General features: G+C 46.3%; 1 protein-coding gene across 3 annotated transcripts in view; it reads left to right on the top strand.

The window, feature by feature from the left end:
* The first annotated feature begins 605 nt into the window (after window positions 1-605).
* GALNT13 (polypeptide N-acetylgalactosaminyltransferase 13) overlaps window positions 606-19824 on the top strand; it is a 1001053-nt gene continuing 981834 nt past the window's right edge. For all 3 annotated transcript variants that reach the window (XM_078681726.1, XM_078681725.1, XM_078681724.1), the window contains exon 1: window positions 606-1183. In XM_078681726.1, the coding sequence (XP_078537852.1) occupies window positions 1042-1183 (142 nt within the window). In that variant the 5' untranslated portion in view covers window positions 606-1041. The remainder of the gene's footprint in view (window positions 1184-19824) is intronic.

Below are 19824 nucleotides of genomic sequence, written 5' to 3'. Positions count from 1 at the left end.
CGGGGAGACCGGGCCCACTTAAAGCCCTGGGTATATGTCTTACCCCTAGACAAGGGACTTACATCTAACCTGAATCAGCCAATCAAGTATACACCAATCACCAGTATGAATATGACAAGCACAGCGCTTTGGCACTGACTGGCAGTGTCAAACACGCTCAAAGTCCTAAGCCAGCAAAACCAGGTGCAAACATGAGGTCGGCAGCCCAAACAGGTGAGGGGAGACCACGCCAAAAGATGTTAGGTCTAACACTCATGCCGTTGTATTTTAAATGAAATGCTCTAGCTATGCAAAACTCTTTTCATTCTCCTGATACCAAAGCTCCTCAGAGTCAACAGCAAACCGTTTCACCATTTTATTTCACAAGCAATTTCCTAAAACGTATCCTTTGTTGTACACTTTAAAAACAGAGACAAAATAATAACAGTAAAATCAATGCATGGCTAAATTGTACCATCCAATCGAGAGGCAGCATCAAATCTGAACCTTTGCCTGCTTTCAACAACCAATTAGGAGCAGCCTTACAGTCTGGATTCAGGAACAGCTTATAGCGCGAGCTCTGCTTGCAGCCCTCAGCTCTCGAAGGTAGTTGCATGGTTCATTCCCCCAGGCTGCACGCACATGAATATCATAATTCAGGCAAGACATTGTGGGAAGGAAAGAGGAAATACCCAGTGGGGAAAGTCTTCAAGAGGGCGATACCAATATTCGAAAGAGACTGCTTTGTGAGACGTAATCCAGCAGCCGGCAAGCAGTTTGTTCATTTTTTCTGCACCTGTGAAACCCAGAGATGCTGCAGGCTGAGAGCGTGTCAAGGTGGCCCGCGGGGTTGCAGCAGCTGTGAGGAATGCTGTTCCGTCAGCGCGCGCGCAGCATCCCAGCATCCTAACATGAGCCTCCAAAGTTCGCGACACTGAAGGCTTCTCCCGTGCGCGTGCCATGGAATGGTGTCACTCAGACGCGGCAGTTTTCACGCGCGGCGTGGATTTGCTTCGTTAGTACCTGCGGCTCGGAAGTGCACCCTCCAGACCTGGGAAAGACATGAGGAGATTTGTGTACTGCAAAGTGATTCTTGCCACTTCTCTGGTGTGGGTGCTTATGGATGTATTTTTGCTCTTGTACTTCAGCGAGTGTAACAAATGCGATGACAAAAGGGACAGGTCCCTGCTGCCTGCTCTGAGGGGTAAGCCTACCTTTCACACCATATGCTTGCTCCCTTTCCGAGATTTTACTTTCATCTTGAGATAACGTTTAATGCACAGCCGCGCATGTTGCAATGGTGGCATGCCAATATACAAATAGTTATTGTGTAAATTAAAGCAATGTGGAACGTTGAAGTCAGAAGTTATTTGGCGTGTGTGATTGGAGATTGGTTTAGACACCGGCAGGTTCTGTAGGCTTTTATTTCTCAGCCAAAGTGTTCATGCATGTGCTCAAATTTCAAAATCGATTTTCAGTTGGACGTGTCTTCAGTTTGTATTCTGAAGCAGTGTGATGTGTGTGTGCAGCAAAAGTAAGCGGACTGGCTTCATTTGTAACTGTTGTAGTGAATATCTCTTAAGAATGTCTTCACAATGAAGCCGAAGGCCCATGTAGGTCAGACTTTATTAATTAATATTTATGTGCAGTGCATGCCCAGGACATAGATCTTTATCATAGGTCTGTAGGTTTCAGTTTTTTAATGAAATACTGTATTTTTTTAGAATTGCTTGGTACATTTTTCTTGGTATGCCCACATTTACTCATTAAATACGTAGAAAGGCATGGCAAGCACAATGCAAAAACAATAAAGTCCCACTCACAGGCGTTTTGGAGTAGGGAATATAGTATTCCTGCACTACACTGTTACATACTCTTACATGGTCAGCGACTAGCTGCCGCCCCCCCCCCAATCCGGCACCCAACACCAAGGAACGTGGACACGAGACGTGTTTACTCTTTGGAAGGCGGGCGCTAGTCGCCCGGCCGTATTTATTAAAGTATGAAATTAAAAAAGGGTTTTAATTGCATAATCAACAATGAAATACAAAAATCAGCAGGACATTCAATTATACAATCGTTATCAACAAGTTTGAGAGCCTGACCTTAACAAAACTCTAATACAAGTTGTTACTAGCTTAACTAAACATCCTATCTTGATTTTTGTACATTTCTGGCCATATGGCAGGGTCACTACCGGTGTCAGGTCCTACAAGCGGCGCCTTCCCCCTAGAAGTGCGCATGCGCAGTGTTACCCCGGGAATTGCCCGGTCTACGCCCCAAACTCCATTTACCCACTAAAGGAGGGCCCTTACTCTGCGCCGGTGGCGTCATGAGTCCACGCGCGCGGGGTGGCTACCAGCCTAAGGAAAGCGTGAACTACTCCTACCCGCGCTCCTTTGCATATTACCTTGCCCCTGGAGTACTGGGAGTGGCCCGCAGGCTCCTCCCCCTGGGCGGGAACCTCCATAGGATGATGCCCGCCCCCTCAGACCTCAAATATGTGCTCACCGATAATGACCTTACCGCATGCCCCATACCTAATAAATACGACGACCTATGGAAAAAAGGCTAAAGGACAACTACACTGGCTAATAAAGAACAGTTATTCACGCATAGCTAAAAGGGAAAAAAGGCCTAACGACACATGGCATAAAATTACAATTCGGTTCACGCATGTTGCTCATAATCACCATAACTACGTATATCTACAAAGGAAAAAAGGCCTAAAGACACACATCTCTAAATATAGTTCACTTCCCACATCATCTTCTACAAAGGGAAAAAAGGCCTGACAACAGATCACCAAATACCAGAACAACCTACTCTCTCCCGCGGTCTATACCTATGAAACTTGCCCTTAGACCGGACATAACGCTGCTTAAACTTTGTACCAAGGGATGGTGGGTGGGAAACAAAGAAGCCCCGAACGCGGGGCACAACGTTCAGCGAGGGAGCGTCCAGGGACAAGGGAGTCTCCTGGGCGCTCCCTACCTCTTATTCCCGAGGGGCCGGGTGGCCCCTCCTCACGCCCGCCCCCCCCGACCCGGAACCAGTCCATTGATTCCGGGTCAGGAGGGGCGCCGGCCAATCGGCGGTGGGCCGCGCCCCCAGGGCACGCCCCCACCGTCGAAGGACCCGAGGGGAGCAGGGGTGAGGCGGTCGCCGCGCCGCCATGCGTGCGGGGGGGCCGAGGGCCCCCCCTTTTCACATGGTCAGCGACTAGCTGCCGCCCCCCCCCCAATCCGGCACCCAACACCAAGGAACGTGGACACGAGACGTGTTTACTCTTTGGAAGGCGGGCGCTAGTCGCCCGGCCGTATTTATTAAAGTATGAAATTAAAAAAGGGTTTTAATTGCATAATCAACAATGAAATACAAAAATCAGCAGGACATTCAATTATACAATCGTTATCAACAAGTTTGAGAGCCTGACCTTAACAAAACTCTAATACAAGTTGTTACTAGCTTAACTAAACATCCTATCTTGATTTTTGTACATTTCTGGCCATATGGCAGGGTCACTACCGGTGTCAGGTCCTACAAGCGGCGCCTTCCCCCTAGAAGTGCGCATGCGCAGTGTTACCCCGGGAATTGCCCGGTCTACGCCCCAAACTCCATTTACCCACTAAAGGAGGGCCCTTACTCTGCGCCGGTGGCGTCATGAGTCCACGCGCGCGGGGTGGCTACCAGCCTAAGGAAAGCGTGAACTACTCCTACCCGCGCTCCTTTGCATATTACCTTGCCCCTGGAGTACTGGGAGTGGCCCGCAGGCTCCTCCCCCTGGGCGGGAACCTCCATAGGATGATGCCCGCCCCCTCAGACCTCAAATATGTGCTCACCGATAATGACCTTACCGCCACAGGCCAGTATTGTTAACCGACGATCTGGCCTCCCCCTCTAGCCCCTTATCTAAGGACACATCCTCCTACCCCAGCCCTCTAGCCAAGCCCAGATATTGTCAGCCCATAGGACATTACCCTCATCTGTTAGGTGAACCCCGTCCTTCAAGTAAAACTTTTGACCCCAAATGCACCCATGAGGTATTGACTGCAACAAGGGGGTTCGGAACAACCTATCCAACCGTGTGTTGATCCTCTTTACCGAGTGATTCAACGCCCTGACTGAATCGCCCCCCCGCCACTGAAGCCGAGGTATTAGTTGTGACCATACTAGTGTGCACCCGGGGCAGGTCCTAGCTATCCAACCCGCTGTCGAGATAATCTCCTCAATCAAGATGCGCCTGCCCAGTGTTGCCAAATCGTTCTCCCCGAGGTGAAGTATCACCACTGACGGTGGAGCCCGCTGGCGCGCTAACAGCCCCTGGAAGAATCCCCTAAACTCGTGAAGACACAACCCTCCTCTGCCAAAGAACGTGATATTTAAGCCTAGTTGCGCCGCCCTTTCCTTCTTGTCACCTGACAGGAAGACACATTCCGCTCGCTTCACATATGAATGACCAACAATCCAGACATTGTTCTTAGTTGTTTCCTGTTCGCTGCTCCGTGCTGATGAATATTGGCGATGCCCGACGACAAATTCCTCCCCTGCGTAACAGGTCTGAGAAACTGTAAGAGAGCGGAAAAGAGACCAAGCGTGAGTGACAGGTAATCATAGCATGTCAATCCGAACATAACGTTTATAGCAGTCTGACGACCACCTCCCAATTGTCTTCACTCTTTCCACTGGGAGGCCCCCCGCCACCGCCTCAGTTGCTGCCCCAATCCTGAAGGAATGAGACCCAAACTCTCTAGGATCAAGACCAGCTTTTGTGACCCCTATTTCGAACACTCTCCTGAATTGATACCTGGTTAAGGGGCTCCCGTCGGCGTGACAGAGCAACGCCTTGCGTGCTGAACCGACCATTAGTCCCATGAGTGACTCCACGTGCCTCACCGGGCAGCACGGGTTGGCGGGGGCCCGTTGCAGAACTATGGTGTGACCCCTAGCTTCTTGATCGGTCTTTGATTTCTGGATAATTACCCACATGGTGTCACCCCTTATCGTCACCCCAGCCTTCTGCAAGCCACCAAGTATGTCAGTTTTAGATCCTGCCACAAGTTCACTAATTCTCAGTGCCCCATAAAATGCCAGGGAGAATGCCGCCCTAAAAAGAAGCACTTCCCACTCCGAGTTACACACAGTCTCCAGCGTGCCCAGTAAGGCTGTTAGCCGGGCCAACCCCATGGGCTTCCTCTTATCCTTTTGGTGTCCCTGAATACGGCGCCATCCCCTTAAAGCCTTGCGTATCATAAAGGTATTGGTGGGATCCCGAAAGCCCCTAGCTTGCGCGAAGAATGACACAGCTGCCCTATGTCTGGTTGCCGCTGCCACTGAGCGCCCCTCTTTGTGCATCCATTCTAAGTAGGCTGCAAACCCATCCTCCTTCGCCCAAAGCACTTCCCACTGCGGCCCCAAGAAAGAACAATAAGACAGAAACGCCCCTTCGTACGCCGTCTTGGTCCTGGGGGCTAAGCTAGCGACCACGAGGTCCTGTAATCTGGGGCACCAATCTGCCAAAGTACCGCTGGGAAGTGTGCTGGCGAGGGGTCTGCTGTGGGGAGATGTTCCCTGAAAACCTGCATTTTGAAGCGAGAAAGGGAGTCAGCAGCATTGTTTAAAACACCAGGGACATGTTTGGCTCTAAAATTAGCATTCAGTTTAAGGCACCGCAGAACAATCTCTTTGATCAGGCGAAGTATGAAAGGACACCGCGCCCCCTGCTGATTGATACATTCCACCACCGTCATGTTATCTGACCAAAACACCACTGATTGATTACATAGGTGTTCGGGCCAGACCATCAGTGCCACCCATATTGGAAACAGTTCCAGGAAGCCAATGTTGCCGAGCAAACCCCATGTGTTCCATTCTTCTGGCCATTGTTGAGCGACCCACCTATTCCCTAGGATGGCACCAAAGCCCACACTACCGGCCGCATCAGTCCATAGTCCCAACTCCGCTGATGTAGTGAGCGGGCCGGGCCAGACCACCCTACCGTTAAAATCCTCCAGGAATGCCATCCAAATAAGCATATCCTGGCGAATTTCAGACGATAGGCGCGTGCGGTGGTGCTTTTCCCTCAGCCCCGCCATCGCGTGCGCGATGGAGCGAGAGAAGGGGCGAGCCATTGGGATGATTCTTAGTGCGAAATTCAGTTGTCCTACGACCTCCTGTAATTGCTGCAAAGTGACCTTCTCCTTCCGAAGGCGTAACTGTAGCGACGTCTTGAATTTGCGCACCTTATCCTTAGGTAGTCTGAAACATTTCTCCATTGAGTCAATCTCGATGCCCAGGAATTCCAAGCAGGTGGTCGGGCCCACCGTCTTCCCAGGCGCAAGCGGGACCCCAAAAGCCCGCATGAGCACGCAAAATTCCTGCAATGCTAGTGCGCACTCCTGAGAACCCGCGGTACCGAGGAAGAGGAAATCATCTAAGTAATGCATGACCCTTTGATGGCCTGTCACCTGTCTCATGGCCCATTCCAGAAATGAACTAAACATCTCAAAGTAGGCGCAAGAAATAGAACAACCCATAGGCATGCATTTGTCCATGTAGAACCTATCCCTAAAGGCGAAACCTAAAAGATGTTGATCCGCCGGGTGGACTGGGAGGAGGCGGAAGGCGGACTCTATGTCTGATTTCGCCATCAGCGCCCCGGGTCCCGTGGCCTGTAATAAGGTCACAGCCTGATCAAAAGAGGCGTACTTAACACTACAGATACCTTCGTCAATGGCATCATTCAGTGAGGCCCCCTTTGGCGCTGACAGGTTATGAATCAATCTGAATTGCCCCTTCTCTTTCTTGGGGACAACTCCCAGTGGGGAACACACAAAATTGTGTACTGGCACTGCAGAAAAAGGGCCAGATATCCTGCCTAAGGCAAGCTCTTTGTCAATTTTGGCGGCCACGACAGCCGGATTGTGTGTGACTGATAATTGATTTCTACAGTGCGTGCTGCCTGTGTATCCCCCGGCCGGGATCCTAAAACCCTTAGAAAAACCCTCCTGGAGTAGGGTGGCCGCTTTGTGGTCAGGGTATCTATTCAAAAATGGAATCATTGCCACCACATCCACTGGAGTGGGGGGGCGTGACCTGTCTGACTTATAGTGGCTTTCCCCTACCCCTCTGTCCCGTGTTACCTTGCTTGGACCTACAGGTGGATTCTGGATGGGAGGGGTGCCCACAGGAGGCACATGCATGCCTAAACTTACACGCGGCCCTTGTGCAGGTACGCTTATTAAAATCCCAGCACACCCCTTTCTTCTCTGGCCCACCTGCCCTAAATTTCCCAGGTACCTCACTCGTTTGGGGGGGCCGAAAGGGCTGCTGCGGTCTAGTGAACACCTTGCCCGCACCGAACTGAGGGGGAGGTGCAGTGTCAGAGAACTGTTTGTGCCAGGCCAAGGAATCGACCGAGTCCCATGGTAATGATCTATTGAATTCCAATGCCTTCCTAAAATTTACGTCATAACCCTTCCATGCTTCCCCAGAATACTGTTGACTCCACCCCACAATCCTGCTCGAGTAGCAAGCCAATGCAGCCTGCAGATCTGGGGGACGCTCAGCCTTAACTGCAGTGAAAACGGCCCATGCTTGCATCCAATTATTGAGATTTTCCTCAACCCTGAATCTAGTACACTGCGCCCTCCATTCACTTGGGAGCATCCACTCTTTCAGGGCTTTTGCCTGCTCCATTTCCCTATTATCCAATAATAAAGAATAAATGTACACGTATTTATCAGCCCAAATCATTTCTTTAACAGCTAAAGACACATGTTGAGCTAGATTTTCGCTCCTGGAGGGTACTACACCGTCCCCCAAGAGTGGCAATGCCACTTCCTTACCAAGTGCGGGCACCGGGGGCGGCTGCCCTTGTACTCCGTCCAGCTGGGGAACACTTGGACCTGCAAGGGGAGAAGAAATTGGCAATGCAACACTGTCGGCTCTCGGTGCCGATCTGATTTTTTCCACGAACCTTGCCGCCTCTGCCGCATGGTCTGCAGAATTCGGGAAGGCTCCCCCTCTTTGGAGCCATGGCATCATGGCCGTTAACTGAGATACCAATTCGGGCGGCATTGAGTCTGCGTTACCCCCCGGGACAACAGGTACCACTGGGGTTATGCCCAGTGGTCCTGGCACGGCTGGCGGGGCGGGCGCCGGGAGTGGCCCGCCTGTACCCGGGATTGCGGGCACCGGTGCAGGAGCAGACCCAGCGTCTACTGGTTGACCTGCCGGCACCGGCACCACAGGGGCAATGGGTGTAGGCACATGCGGGGGTGGGACCACCGCGGGCGGTGCGGCGGGTAACGGGTCCACTGGGCCTGGGGCGGGGACCGCCTCCTTGGGTCTCTTGGACCTAGGTTTCCCTTGCGGGGTGACAAATTCCCCTCTTGGCACTGGTGCCACCCTCTTGCGGATCGGTCTCCCGGACGGGCCCGGTGCCTCGCCATCTCTATCCTCCAACCGAGCTTCCCGCTCCTTAATTTGTCCTAGCTGTTGCTTAATGTCGCTCATCTCCCGCATCATAGCCCGCATCATAGCCTCCATGTTGGACCCCCTTTTTCCACCCCTTGGACCTGGCATGACGCTAACCCCAAAAACACCCGCTGCCTACTTAGTTCCCAACAGGTCAGCTGTGTGTACCTTTCAGATGGAGGGTCACCAGGGGGCTTTCAGCACCATGCAACGGCGACCGCAACACTAGCGGCTTGTCCGCTTATGTAAGGGGGTGAGTAAACCTAATGTAGACCCACCCGGCGGCCACCAGGAGCAATGAATGCTAGCCCCCCGTACCCCTCTTACCGACCAGTCCTGCGTATTCACCGGCGATATCGGTCTGCAATCACGAACCACACCAGGCCGCGCGTTTACCGTCCTTACGTCCTTAGCTGTGAGTGAATTGCACCAGTAGTGTCGTTAAAGGTCTGCAATAGAGATATGTATTACCACCATGTCATAACAAAGGAGGGCAGATTCAGGGAAAAAACCCGGTTTAAAACAATGGAGGCTTGAACCCCCCCCCTACCACCCTGTTGGGAAGTGCGCTACTAAATTCGTTTAGATCAGAAACAGAAAATCAACATTCCTTCCGGGACAGAATATTTAAGAGACAACAGTGAATTCCCTACTTACTCGCAACTACACGTTTCGTTAGCAGCTTTCAATCGCAAAAGCCAATGCAGCATTAAAAGATCTATAAAACCTCAATACACTTTCTCTTAAACTGTAAAACAATTCTGAAGCCAGATTTATAAAACATCAATTCACTTTTTATCACAATTGTAAAACAGTTCCAAAGTCTTAATCACTCTTTTTAACGATTGCACACTTTAAATGGGGTCTCCCATCCAGGAGCTGCCCTGGTTGACCCTGCTTCGCTTTCTAAAGAAAGAGAGCGTACCAAAATTGCCCTACGAGCACTCGCGTGAGCAAATAAACAGGCGCGCAGCGGGTATGTAACAGAACGGGTGCAGCCTTTCCGCCCCCGCTCACTTCTCCTCGATGGACGGTAACTGGGAACTGGGAAACTGGGAACTGCTTCTACCGCCCAAACCCCGTACTTCTAACACCGCCGGTGCAGCCCCAATTCCCCAGTGTAAACCCTCAAGTCCCGTCTTACCGGTCTTAACGATCGGGCTGCCCCCAGGTCCCGCCAAAAATACCTCCTCGCCGCCGGCCCCAGAAATACCGACTTTGTTGCCCAGATCCCTGATGCGGCGCCGCTCTCTAGCCGCTCCTGTCCCCGAAGTGGTGTTGTGTTTCGGATCAACTCCGCCCGAGCAGGCCTCTTCAGCCGGTGGCCTCCGCTCGCTGCGTCGACGCTCGCTAGCCGCTCACAAAGGGATCCCAAACAAAACGCCTCCAGGAACCTGAAAAAGAAAGCGGAACAAAGGATTATTAAAACAAAGAAGCCCCGAACGCGGGGCACAACGTTCAGCGAGGGAGCGTCCAGGGACAAGGGAGTCTCCTGGGCGCTCCCTACCTCTTATTCCCGAGGGGCCGGGTGGCCCCTCCTCACGCCCGCCCCCCCCGACCCGGAACCAGTCCATTGATTCCGGGTCAGGAGGGGCGCCGGCCAATCGGCGGTGGGCCGCGCCCCCAGGGCACGCCCCCACCGTCGAAGGACCCGAGGGGAGCAGGGGTGAGGCGGTCGCCGCGCCGCCATGCGTGCGGGGGGGCCGAGGGCCCCCCCTTTTCATTTGGCTTTGTGAATAGTCCCTAAAACTTCTAAAATGAGAATATTCATGCACAATTAATATAAAGAGAAAGAACTGTTCCCTCTTTGAAATTGTACCAATCAGGAGTTGGACACTTCCGGACAGATTTACATAGGCATGTAAAATATGTAAATGAGTACTCCTTTAGTTCTACTTCCAAATACTTACAGATGTTTCATTTAATCAGCTGCTTTATGTGTAGAGAGAATTCCTATGTTCAAAGTTGTAAAAATAGAAGGAGACCAAAAAACATAGCCAAATTATGCCTTTGACCTTATTAAAGCCGCAAGTACTTCTTGTGAAAAAATTGATTCACGCGTGGTTTAACACAGTGTAAGGAAGCAGTTACAAGGAATAGCTACATGGCAACTCGAGTTACTCTGTTACATAAATGTGCAATATTTTTAATAAGGAGTTGCCTGTTGCAAGTAGTTTCAACACTCACTTGCACATTGTTAGAAGTATCTCAGAGAACTTTAAGAGTGTGAATGAATGATATCCTGTAATAATTTCCACTGAAAACAAAATGCCCATTTGAATGAAGTCAAGGGAAAGTGCACTATCACCTGCACCGAGATTGGACTTCAAAAATCACGGATTCAAATAGAGTACACGTCAGGGATGGCAACCTGGTAGTAGCCAAGTGGTCCAATGATGCTTGTGTACCTTGTGTCAGCCATGGCCATTGCTCGCAGGAACTCTGCCCAAAAAGCAATTATAATCTCCCAACGTGCCAAAAAAGCAGTTATAATCTCCCAACATTCAGTCTAGGGTCTAAGGGCAGCATTATATGTAACTGTATATGCACCCTATTCCATATGGAGGATGTGTAGAATGGATGTGAGAAGACGTGGTCATGCCAGTCCCTCGACATTCTCATTGTTCAAAGTGTTTATACATTTTTTTATTTTATTTTTTTAGCAGTGGCGTGTTTCACTCTTTATCACACTTTTTTTTAAATAGCTTTCTGGAAGAAAAGCTGGGTGTAATTTACTTTCCTCCACCCAGTCCTGCACAAGCCACAATAGTATCACTGTGTAACTACATTATGTCTCTCAATGTTACATCCCTCCACAATCTTTGAGTATGATGTGTTTACTTGTAGAGTTAACCGGCATAGTTTTCCAATTGCGTATTATACATTTATGTGGTAAATATAGGTAACTATTTAAACAAGGCGTCCTATAAACCCAATATCAGACACTTCTCATTACATTGTCTTCTATTTTAGAAGAACACATTGTAAACGTGGGCTGCAGGCAGCAGGTGCAGTTTTTGAGCCAAGCTGTAAGCTGCAGAGTGCACAAGTAAACCAATTAATTACTCTGGGGGCACCTCGGGCTGCCTGCTGCCGCAACACACTGCCCATGGTGAAGCGGGTTAAGCTGATTGTAAAGAACATAATCCTTCTGTGTGGACTATGTCTGTTTTGTTACGCCTCATCTAGTACCTCGAATAATAAATTCAACTCTGGGCTTGATACGGATTAGCAGAAAAGTACTAAATTAGGAGAAACCGAGACTTTTAAAACAAAAATTGAAGTAAAACTACAAGTCCCAGAATTCCAAGTGTTGGTTTTCAAGTCAGGCTACGATTACTTTACCATTGACCTCGCCACGTGCTTGCCCTTGCCTTCTCATCGTGACAGTGCCTCGGAAGCTCTTTTGAAAAAAATCTAAGACACCTTTCCGTTTATGTTAAAGTAACCTGCATTCTTTAGGATGCGACAAACCCAGCTGTCAAAGTCGCCCCATATCATAGTTGACACGTTTCATGCAGTACATGATTCTTAGCCAGCAGTATATTGCCCTGTTTAGGAGATGTACTATTATAATAACTTTGAATAAACATGCGCTCACAGTTCCCTGCATGTGCGGGGTTGATGGATTAACACCACAAATGCCTTAAGGAGCCACATATGTCTGGGGCAGTTACAGGCTGAACAGTGCAAGAGCACTCTCTCTGGAATGGCAGGGCGCAGAAACTTGCAAGCGTGGCGTAAACTTATCAGATCACGGCTAATATCACGTGCAAGTCACTCTTAACTTCATCTTGGGAGCTATAAAATATCCACGGAGACCCCAGTGGTTCCTCGTTACTTCCGCAAACAGATCTGCGGGTCATTAAATCATCTCGTGAAGTAATTGTACTGAGAAGGGGACGGCGAATAAAACCTCAAACCCCAGCAAGCATGAAATGCTGCTCTTTCCAATTACACTTAAGAATTGTCCGTGTGGCAGAGCTCGGTTTGTGCCAGGAAACCCCGAAACATAATGCATCGGTTTCAATGTGCATTGATTTAGCTTATCATTTAGACGCAATAACACGGAAGTCTATGGCTATAGGCACGCGAGCGAAATACTGTCATTCATTTCCATGGTTCCCATGGAAACAAGTTAGTCTCTGTAGCCCTGCATATTCCCTGTTATGGTGAGCTACCAATGATTAGGAATTTAGCGATAGATCTCAAGCGAATAATCATCATTGAGAATGCTTTTCTTCCTGTGATGTTTCAAGTACATTATTTTCTGTGACATTTTAATGAAGTTTTACATTTCTTCTATTTCGACTTGTATTCAAAATACCGCCAATTCGTGCCTGTCCTCATAAACTGTTGATACTCTTTCGATTCCCCTCAAAAGACGATATGTTTGAGGGAAATCTCTGAAGTAAACGTGTTCTTAAAAAAAAAAGTGCTCGCTTTTTTATTTAACACAGCCCCAGTGCGCACGTTTTAGATATATGCTTCTGTTTCGAGGCACATTCACTTTGTATGTGCAACACACAGAAGCCGTGTAAAGTGAATGTTTGAGGCTTAGTTTAATACGGAAGGGGGTTTAGATGTTTGCAGAATTTTGATTAATTTCTCCAGCAAACCTCTTCAAATGCTCAATTGTCAGATTAAATAATCATTTTAGAAAGCGACGGGCTAGGACTGATTAAAGTGGTTTGCATCTATATCGTGTATTGTAGTAGTATAGTTTAACAAGCATTTGTAATGCAATAGGTCTCACATTTGCGAGAGTTTAAGCTATTGGCATTGTAAATGACAATGCTTTTTATTTATCGGTTTTGATAATTAACCCATGAATTACAGGGATTATCATTTACAATGCCAATAGCTCAAACTCTTGTAAATGCGAGACCTATTTCACTTCTAAGAAGCGACCGCCATTGTCCCTGGCTGCTTGGAAAGTCAAAGTGGGCATGACAAGCTGCATGTTACAGGAAAGCATGTCTGCCTGTAGTAGGAGAAACTCATTAAGGAAAATAGTGCTTACAGTGTAACAACAGAAGAAAAAAAAAAGTCAGTCCACATGGGAGGTTACAAATGAAGACAAGGTGCTACTAAGGAGGGGCTAACAAGCATATTAACGAAACAGAAGCAAGCATTTACAAAGGACAATGACATAAGTCAATGAAAAATATGGGCGGAGAGTGGGCAAACCTTCAAGTCCATACTCTAATACAGCACGCTTCGCAGAGCAGCGCATGCAGTGCCCAGGCCCAACCAAAAAAGGACAGATTGAGGTCGTAGAAGTCATTCAACTGAATGCCAGTGTCCTACAAGTGGGCTATCAAGCCAAAACAAAATGGATTATATTTTAAAACATTGCATTATATTGACCAATGGCACTTAAGTTTCATTGCAAACGTATGATTAATTTTCCTTGATTAAAAATAATGGTATGCCTCAAAAAGTGACCTTTTTATATAAAAAGTTGTGTAACACATGTTGGCTAGTTGTGGGTTTTTGTGGTTCTACATAGAGATGCATGTTTTTATGAATACTTAACTAAACACCATTAAAGCGTCACTAGGGTAATAGGCTCTGGTCTGGTTACACATGACCATGCGTGGGCTGCCCATGTGAGACTTACCTCATGTGTAGCCCGGTACCTGTGCACATGTAGCTTGTCTCAGAAGAGACTCTTTAACTATTGGTGCTAACCTGGATTAGGCCTTATAATGTGAGGGGTCATTCATAGTGTAGGTCTGAAGTGCATAATGGGAAATTTATTGAGCTTCCTTGTTTTGTACATTATAGGCAAAATCTGCCCTAAAGTACAGTTTCATTTCACTTAGGCCTACAGTGTCCAGGGGTGCTTAATTTTTAAAAGAATAAGTGCCAGGGCACACAATTTTTTCAGAAGCCTGCCGCTTCCAAATGCCTGTACTGTATAATTGCAGTGCACCAGTTTTTTGCATTATGTATGCGGCCTCAGCTGATATTACCTGGGGCCCCACTTTTTATTGTCTACGTTTCTGAAAAAATGAAACACAATTCAACCCGAGCCTGTTGACATGCAGACTACATACAACTCTCTGAGATGTTTCACACTTCAGAGGAAACACCACTTTTAGTGGCATTGTAAGGGTACCATGAGCCTAGGAACGTGGTCCTCCCTATCCCATTTAGGTAGTAAAATATGGCCGTAATTTTGGTGTTGAGGGCCCCAAAGAATCCTTATAGTTATATTAAATCGCCCATAGCAAATTGTTGGGTTTAATGTAACCATTAATTTGATACTTTGTATGATATATCTAGCTAGCTCCAATCCAATCCAAAGTTAGACTTTATTACATTTAATAAAGTCTTTCCCATGGAAGCCCATGGTGCTAGCAGCACTACTATAGGGAAACATGATTATGGTTGTTTTTCCCCACTTGGGCATATAAAACATATTTTATATTGTTCCTAGTTATAACTATGCACTCTACTCTTAGGGCACCAAGGGCAGACCTTAGCGGTGACTTATAAGTAATAAAATGTAGCTTTGTCCTTAAGAAGTGCATTTAATTCCAAAGTCAAATTTGGACACAGACCTGGCTTTAAAATTACATCAGAGACCACAGCAGTGAACACATATGTGCATTAAGGCCACTGGTGTCTCTAAATCTACTTGCCCTACCATATACTAGGGACTTAGACTTGGTTAGCAGTGCCCAGGGCACTTTTAGAATCAGTAAATACCAGCATCAGCCCAACAAATGGGGTGTCATCAAGACAAAAGGATGACATTCCTAGAGAAGGTAGTAGTGTTTGTATCTGTGTGTTTGTGTAACAAGAGTACTTAAAAAGAACAAAGACAAATCACCGATGGGACAATAATGGATTGAATGTTGTTGTGTACCAGCGAATTTGAATTACTACCCCATATCACTTCCCCATAGTAGGCTTTGGACTGCTCTGTTTCACTACCATGAGGGAGTCCATTGCAAGAATGGGGTACTTGGTGCACAGTTAAAAGACAATTGCAGAGTTATTACTTGTGAAGAACTTCCATCCTTCACAACTGATAACCCAATTCCATGCATATAGTAAATACTATGATTAAAAGATACTCCTCCAGGGAGAAGACTCCCAGGGTGTGGAGAACATTATGCTTTTGTTTTTCTAAGGCATCATTCTACTTAATTTTGCCAAATTAATGTAGACCCTGTCCCCCTTAGGAGTTGTTTTGAAGTATTGGCAATAGGAGAAGTACCGGAAAGGGTGGAGGATCCACTTATAAGGAGCAAGGAGAATGGTAAATGTGGAGAGGCAACCAAGGAAAATGAGGACAAATCACTGGCAGGCATTCTATTGGCCTAAAAAAAGAGCCTAAAAAATGAGATTAAGAGTCGCTTTGAAGTTTCAGAGGCCAATCGGGTCGGCATTCAAGCCTCTTGCTCCAAGTTAGCGCAGGAACTGGATGAGGTTGTGTTCAACATGTTCTGATGATGGGGATAGGGGAAATGGGACTAGAAAACACACCTGAAAGTGCCACACCTACCATGGATAATGAGACAAATAAATTATTGAACAAGTGCATCCAGAGATTCCAGTTGCAAGATCGTAAGAACCTTGTATTGTAGAGTGATTGCTCAAACAATTCTGGGCTAATGGTGAAAGCCAGAAGGCAGAGTCATAATATTCCCTTTTTGTATTTGGCTCCTTGCTGGAGCTTAAAACATTGTGTCTGTGTCTCAGAAAAAAGGCAGACACTTTTTGGACTGTTCGTTTGGAATTGTCTGGTGACCAAAACAATCCCAATAGTGTCTGGCTCCTTGCTGGGGCACAAGCACACAACTCCTTCCTCTCGCAGTGCTTATCTAGGGGACAGAAACATTATGGGATGGAGTAGCTGTGTGAAATGAACTTGCAAGTAGAGATTGGAAGTTAAGGGACCAGGAACAATCCTGCCCTCTCTCTCTCTAAGCTGTGCCTCCTGATTAATTTGTTCTCCTGGCGAATTGGGAGCAGTGGTGGGAGGGAGAGTGGGAGGACCTGGGATGTTCCACCTTTCCTCTTTCCACTTCCATCCCTCCATGCATCCCCACCTCCTGAAAAATATGGATTGAGCTGGAGGCCATGGCTAGCAGGGAGCAGGGGCAGTATTAACCGTACTTAACATCTTCTCTCTTCCTATCCACAATTTTGATCATTGTAACGATCAAAACACACACACACATATATGCGTGTGTATGTGTATATATATATATATATATATATATATATATATATATATATATATATATATATATATATATATATATATATATATATAAAATATAAATATATGCTCATTAGTGCAGTGGGATCCCATTTTGGGGCGCCACACTTCCGATCTGGCTCTCCATTACTTTTCGCAAAGCTCCATGCATGAGGAATGCTCTGGTAAAGACCAGTCCTGAAATTGTGACCAGAAGTAGCTGGTTACAGCCACATCATGAATTTTATAAATGCAGCTCTTGCAGAGCATGCAAATTTGGCAAGAACATCAGCGAATATATTACCCCATTCTGTCAGAAACCACAATAGATAACAGGAGTGTACAACTGCAAAACTGAATTTGCCGTTTGTCTTAGAATGCGACTGCAGCCTGCAGTATGTGAGGACCACCGATTTACAGGTTCACAAGAAGGTGCTTTAACATATGAGAGCCATTACCAACATGGATCAGAGTTACCCAGTTGCGATGCATTTTGAATAGCACCATTAGAGCAATGTAATTCACATCAGATATTTTGTGATTGATGCTGTTCCTAAACTGATTCGGTAAGGCAATTGAGATACGTTTCTAAGACAACTTGAGACACGTTATATTTTGAACCTTGATTTCAAAGCTCCCAATGGGCTTAATACAGATTATGATTTTTTCAATTATCTTTAGAGGTTTACCTTGAATGTATAATATTTTACTCATCTCCTACTTACTTGTGGGTTTTTGTTATGAGTGATTTCTAATTTAGCTCTTTTAGGGATTTTTACTGCCCCTCCCCTTTATTATTTATGTTTATTCATGCACTTTTTGGTGGACCCACCCGCTGGAATCAGAGGTTTCATCTTTTTCCCTGCCTGCAGATATGCGAGCAGGGAAAGACATGAAGCAATTGCTCCGGCACGGAGGGGGCTGCTTTTTCAGCACCTCCCTCTGTGCAGCAGCAATGCCGGCTTCCGCAGTAGGCGGGACTGGCTGGGACATCAGGGGGCTTGAGGTTTCCCATGCAATCCCAGGGATAAGAGAAGAAAGAAGCAACATAAAGGCCAGAAAAGGCAGAGGGAGGGAGAATAAAGGTAATCAACAAGCGGAAAAAGGCAATATAAACGTCCGCAACAACCAGAAAGAGCAGAGTAAAGGTTAGAAATGTGCAGAAAGAGGAAGAAAAATGGTCAGAAACAAGCAGAAAAAGGCAAAATAGAGGTGAGAAATGAGCAGAAAGAGGCAAAATAAAGGTCCGCAATGAGCAGAAAGAGGCAAAATAAAGGTGAGAAACAAGTAGAAAGAGACAGCATTAAGGTCAGAAACAAGCAGAAAGATGCAGAAAAAAAGGTCAGAAACTACCAGAAAGAGGAAGAATAAAGGTCCAAAACTAGCAGAAAGAGGGAGATTCAAGGTCCGAAATGAACTGAAAAAGGCAAAATAAAAATCAGAAGCGTTCAGAAAATTAGCAGAAAACAAACAGAACCCAGGCAGGCACTCATGCACCGACTCACAGAACAACTCAGACACTCTCACAGCCACTCACAGACTCATTCAGACACTCATGCAACCACTCACGGTTGTACTCCGACACGTACACCAACTAGCTGACCAGTCAGACACTCATGCACCCAATTACAGAATCACTCATACTCTCTCACCCACTCACTGACCCACTCAGAGACTCACACAACCACTCACAGACAGACTCTGACTCATGCACCCACTCACAGACCCAGACACTAGTGGCCCCAATCACACTCCCAGTGAGACACTCACCCACTAACTCACATTCCCACTGAGATACCCATGCACTCACTACCACACTCACTCTCAAAGGTTACTGGTTACAGTTAGGAAATAACATAAAAAAATAACCCTGCAGAAATTCACTGAAGAAAACAAAGGTTACAGGGACGTTATAGCTAGGAAAACATGCAAAATCCCCATAGATATTGCATGAGGATAAAGTGTTTTGGGACCCCCTCCCACCTTTTCTTTTATATATTACCTACTGGCGATTAGCTGTCTACCAACAAGGATGAACGCAATAAATAACTGGTTACAAAGGCCTGGCATGTGGAAATGTGCAAAATGTAAGGCATGTGAATATGGTATAAATAAAACCTCATATATATTACACAATAGGAATTAACAAAAATATGATCAAACACATAACTTGTGAGACAAAATATGTAATCTATGTTCTACAATGCACAAGTGGAAAGTCCTATGTAGGTAGCACGACAAACACAGTAAAACTGTGAATTTTGCAGTATCTATGTGCGATAGAAAATGAGGACCCATCCTATCCAATTGTCAATCATTTTTTGAGGACCCATCCTATCCAATTGTCAATCCTTTTTAGGAAAAACATTAAAGGAAGACACAAGAATTGACCTACTTTGCAATCAAAGACAAAGCTAGATAACGAGGGGGCAATTGAGAATTAAATCTAAGAACGATGGAATCAAGAATCAAGACTTATAATATCCATGGGTGCAGAGGCCCCCTTTGGACATCATTTGGATGCTGAACTACATGTCCGTCTTTAAAATGAATAAGAGTAGACATTGAAGTCATGTACAAACCATCCAGGCTGTCCAGTAACTATAGAACAAAGGTGTTAAATTAGAAGATAATCAATTGTCTCTATATCTCAAACACATGTAATTTATTTCCTCTTTTCCCACTTTGGGGATCTTCCTAATCTCACCTCTCTATCCTTCCTTCTCTGAGCATTAGATCATACACATAAATTGTCTCTTTAGACATCCCCCCTTGTTATTACTATTTAGAGACAAGGTCAACATCCACATCCTACATTTTAACATACATTTGTAGAGTTATTTTATTTGTAATGTTATCTAATGCATGTGAATTTTACGGACCTTTTCAGGGAAGATGGAATAAACCAACTAACACTGACACTTTTTGTACCTTGAGCACTTTTTTATAAGATATATGCTAGAATAGATGGCATTACTTTAATCATCAACAACTTAATTCATGACATATTCACTTTAATGATCCTCCGGGAACTGGTGCAGTCAAATAGCATTAGCACTTCAAATTCACAATGAGCACTTTTTTGTACAGTTTATATTATTCTGTGTACATGTTTGCCTCATTTCCTTGATGTGCCCCTGCTAGGTTTA

Source organism: Lissotriton helveticus, chromosome 3_1 (assembly GCF_964261635.1).
Source record: "Lissotriton helveticus chromosome 3_1, aLisHel1.1, whole genome shotgun sequence".
In the NCBI taxonomy this organism is placed as follows: domain Eukaryota; kingdom Metazoa; phylum Chordata; class Amphibia; order Caudata; family Salamandridae; genus Lissotriton; species Lissotriton helveticus.
This window is presented reverse-complemented; position numbering and strand designations above follow the sequence as displayed.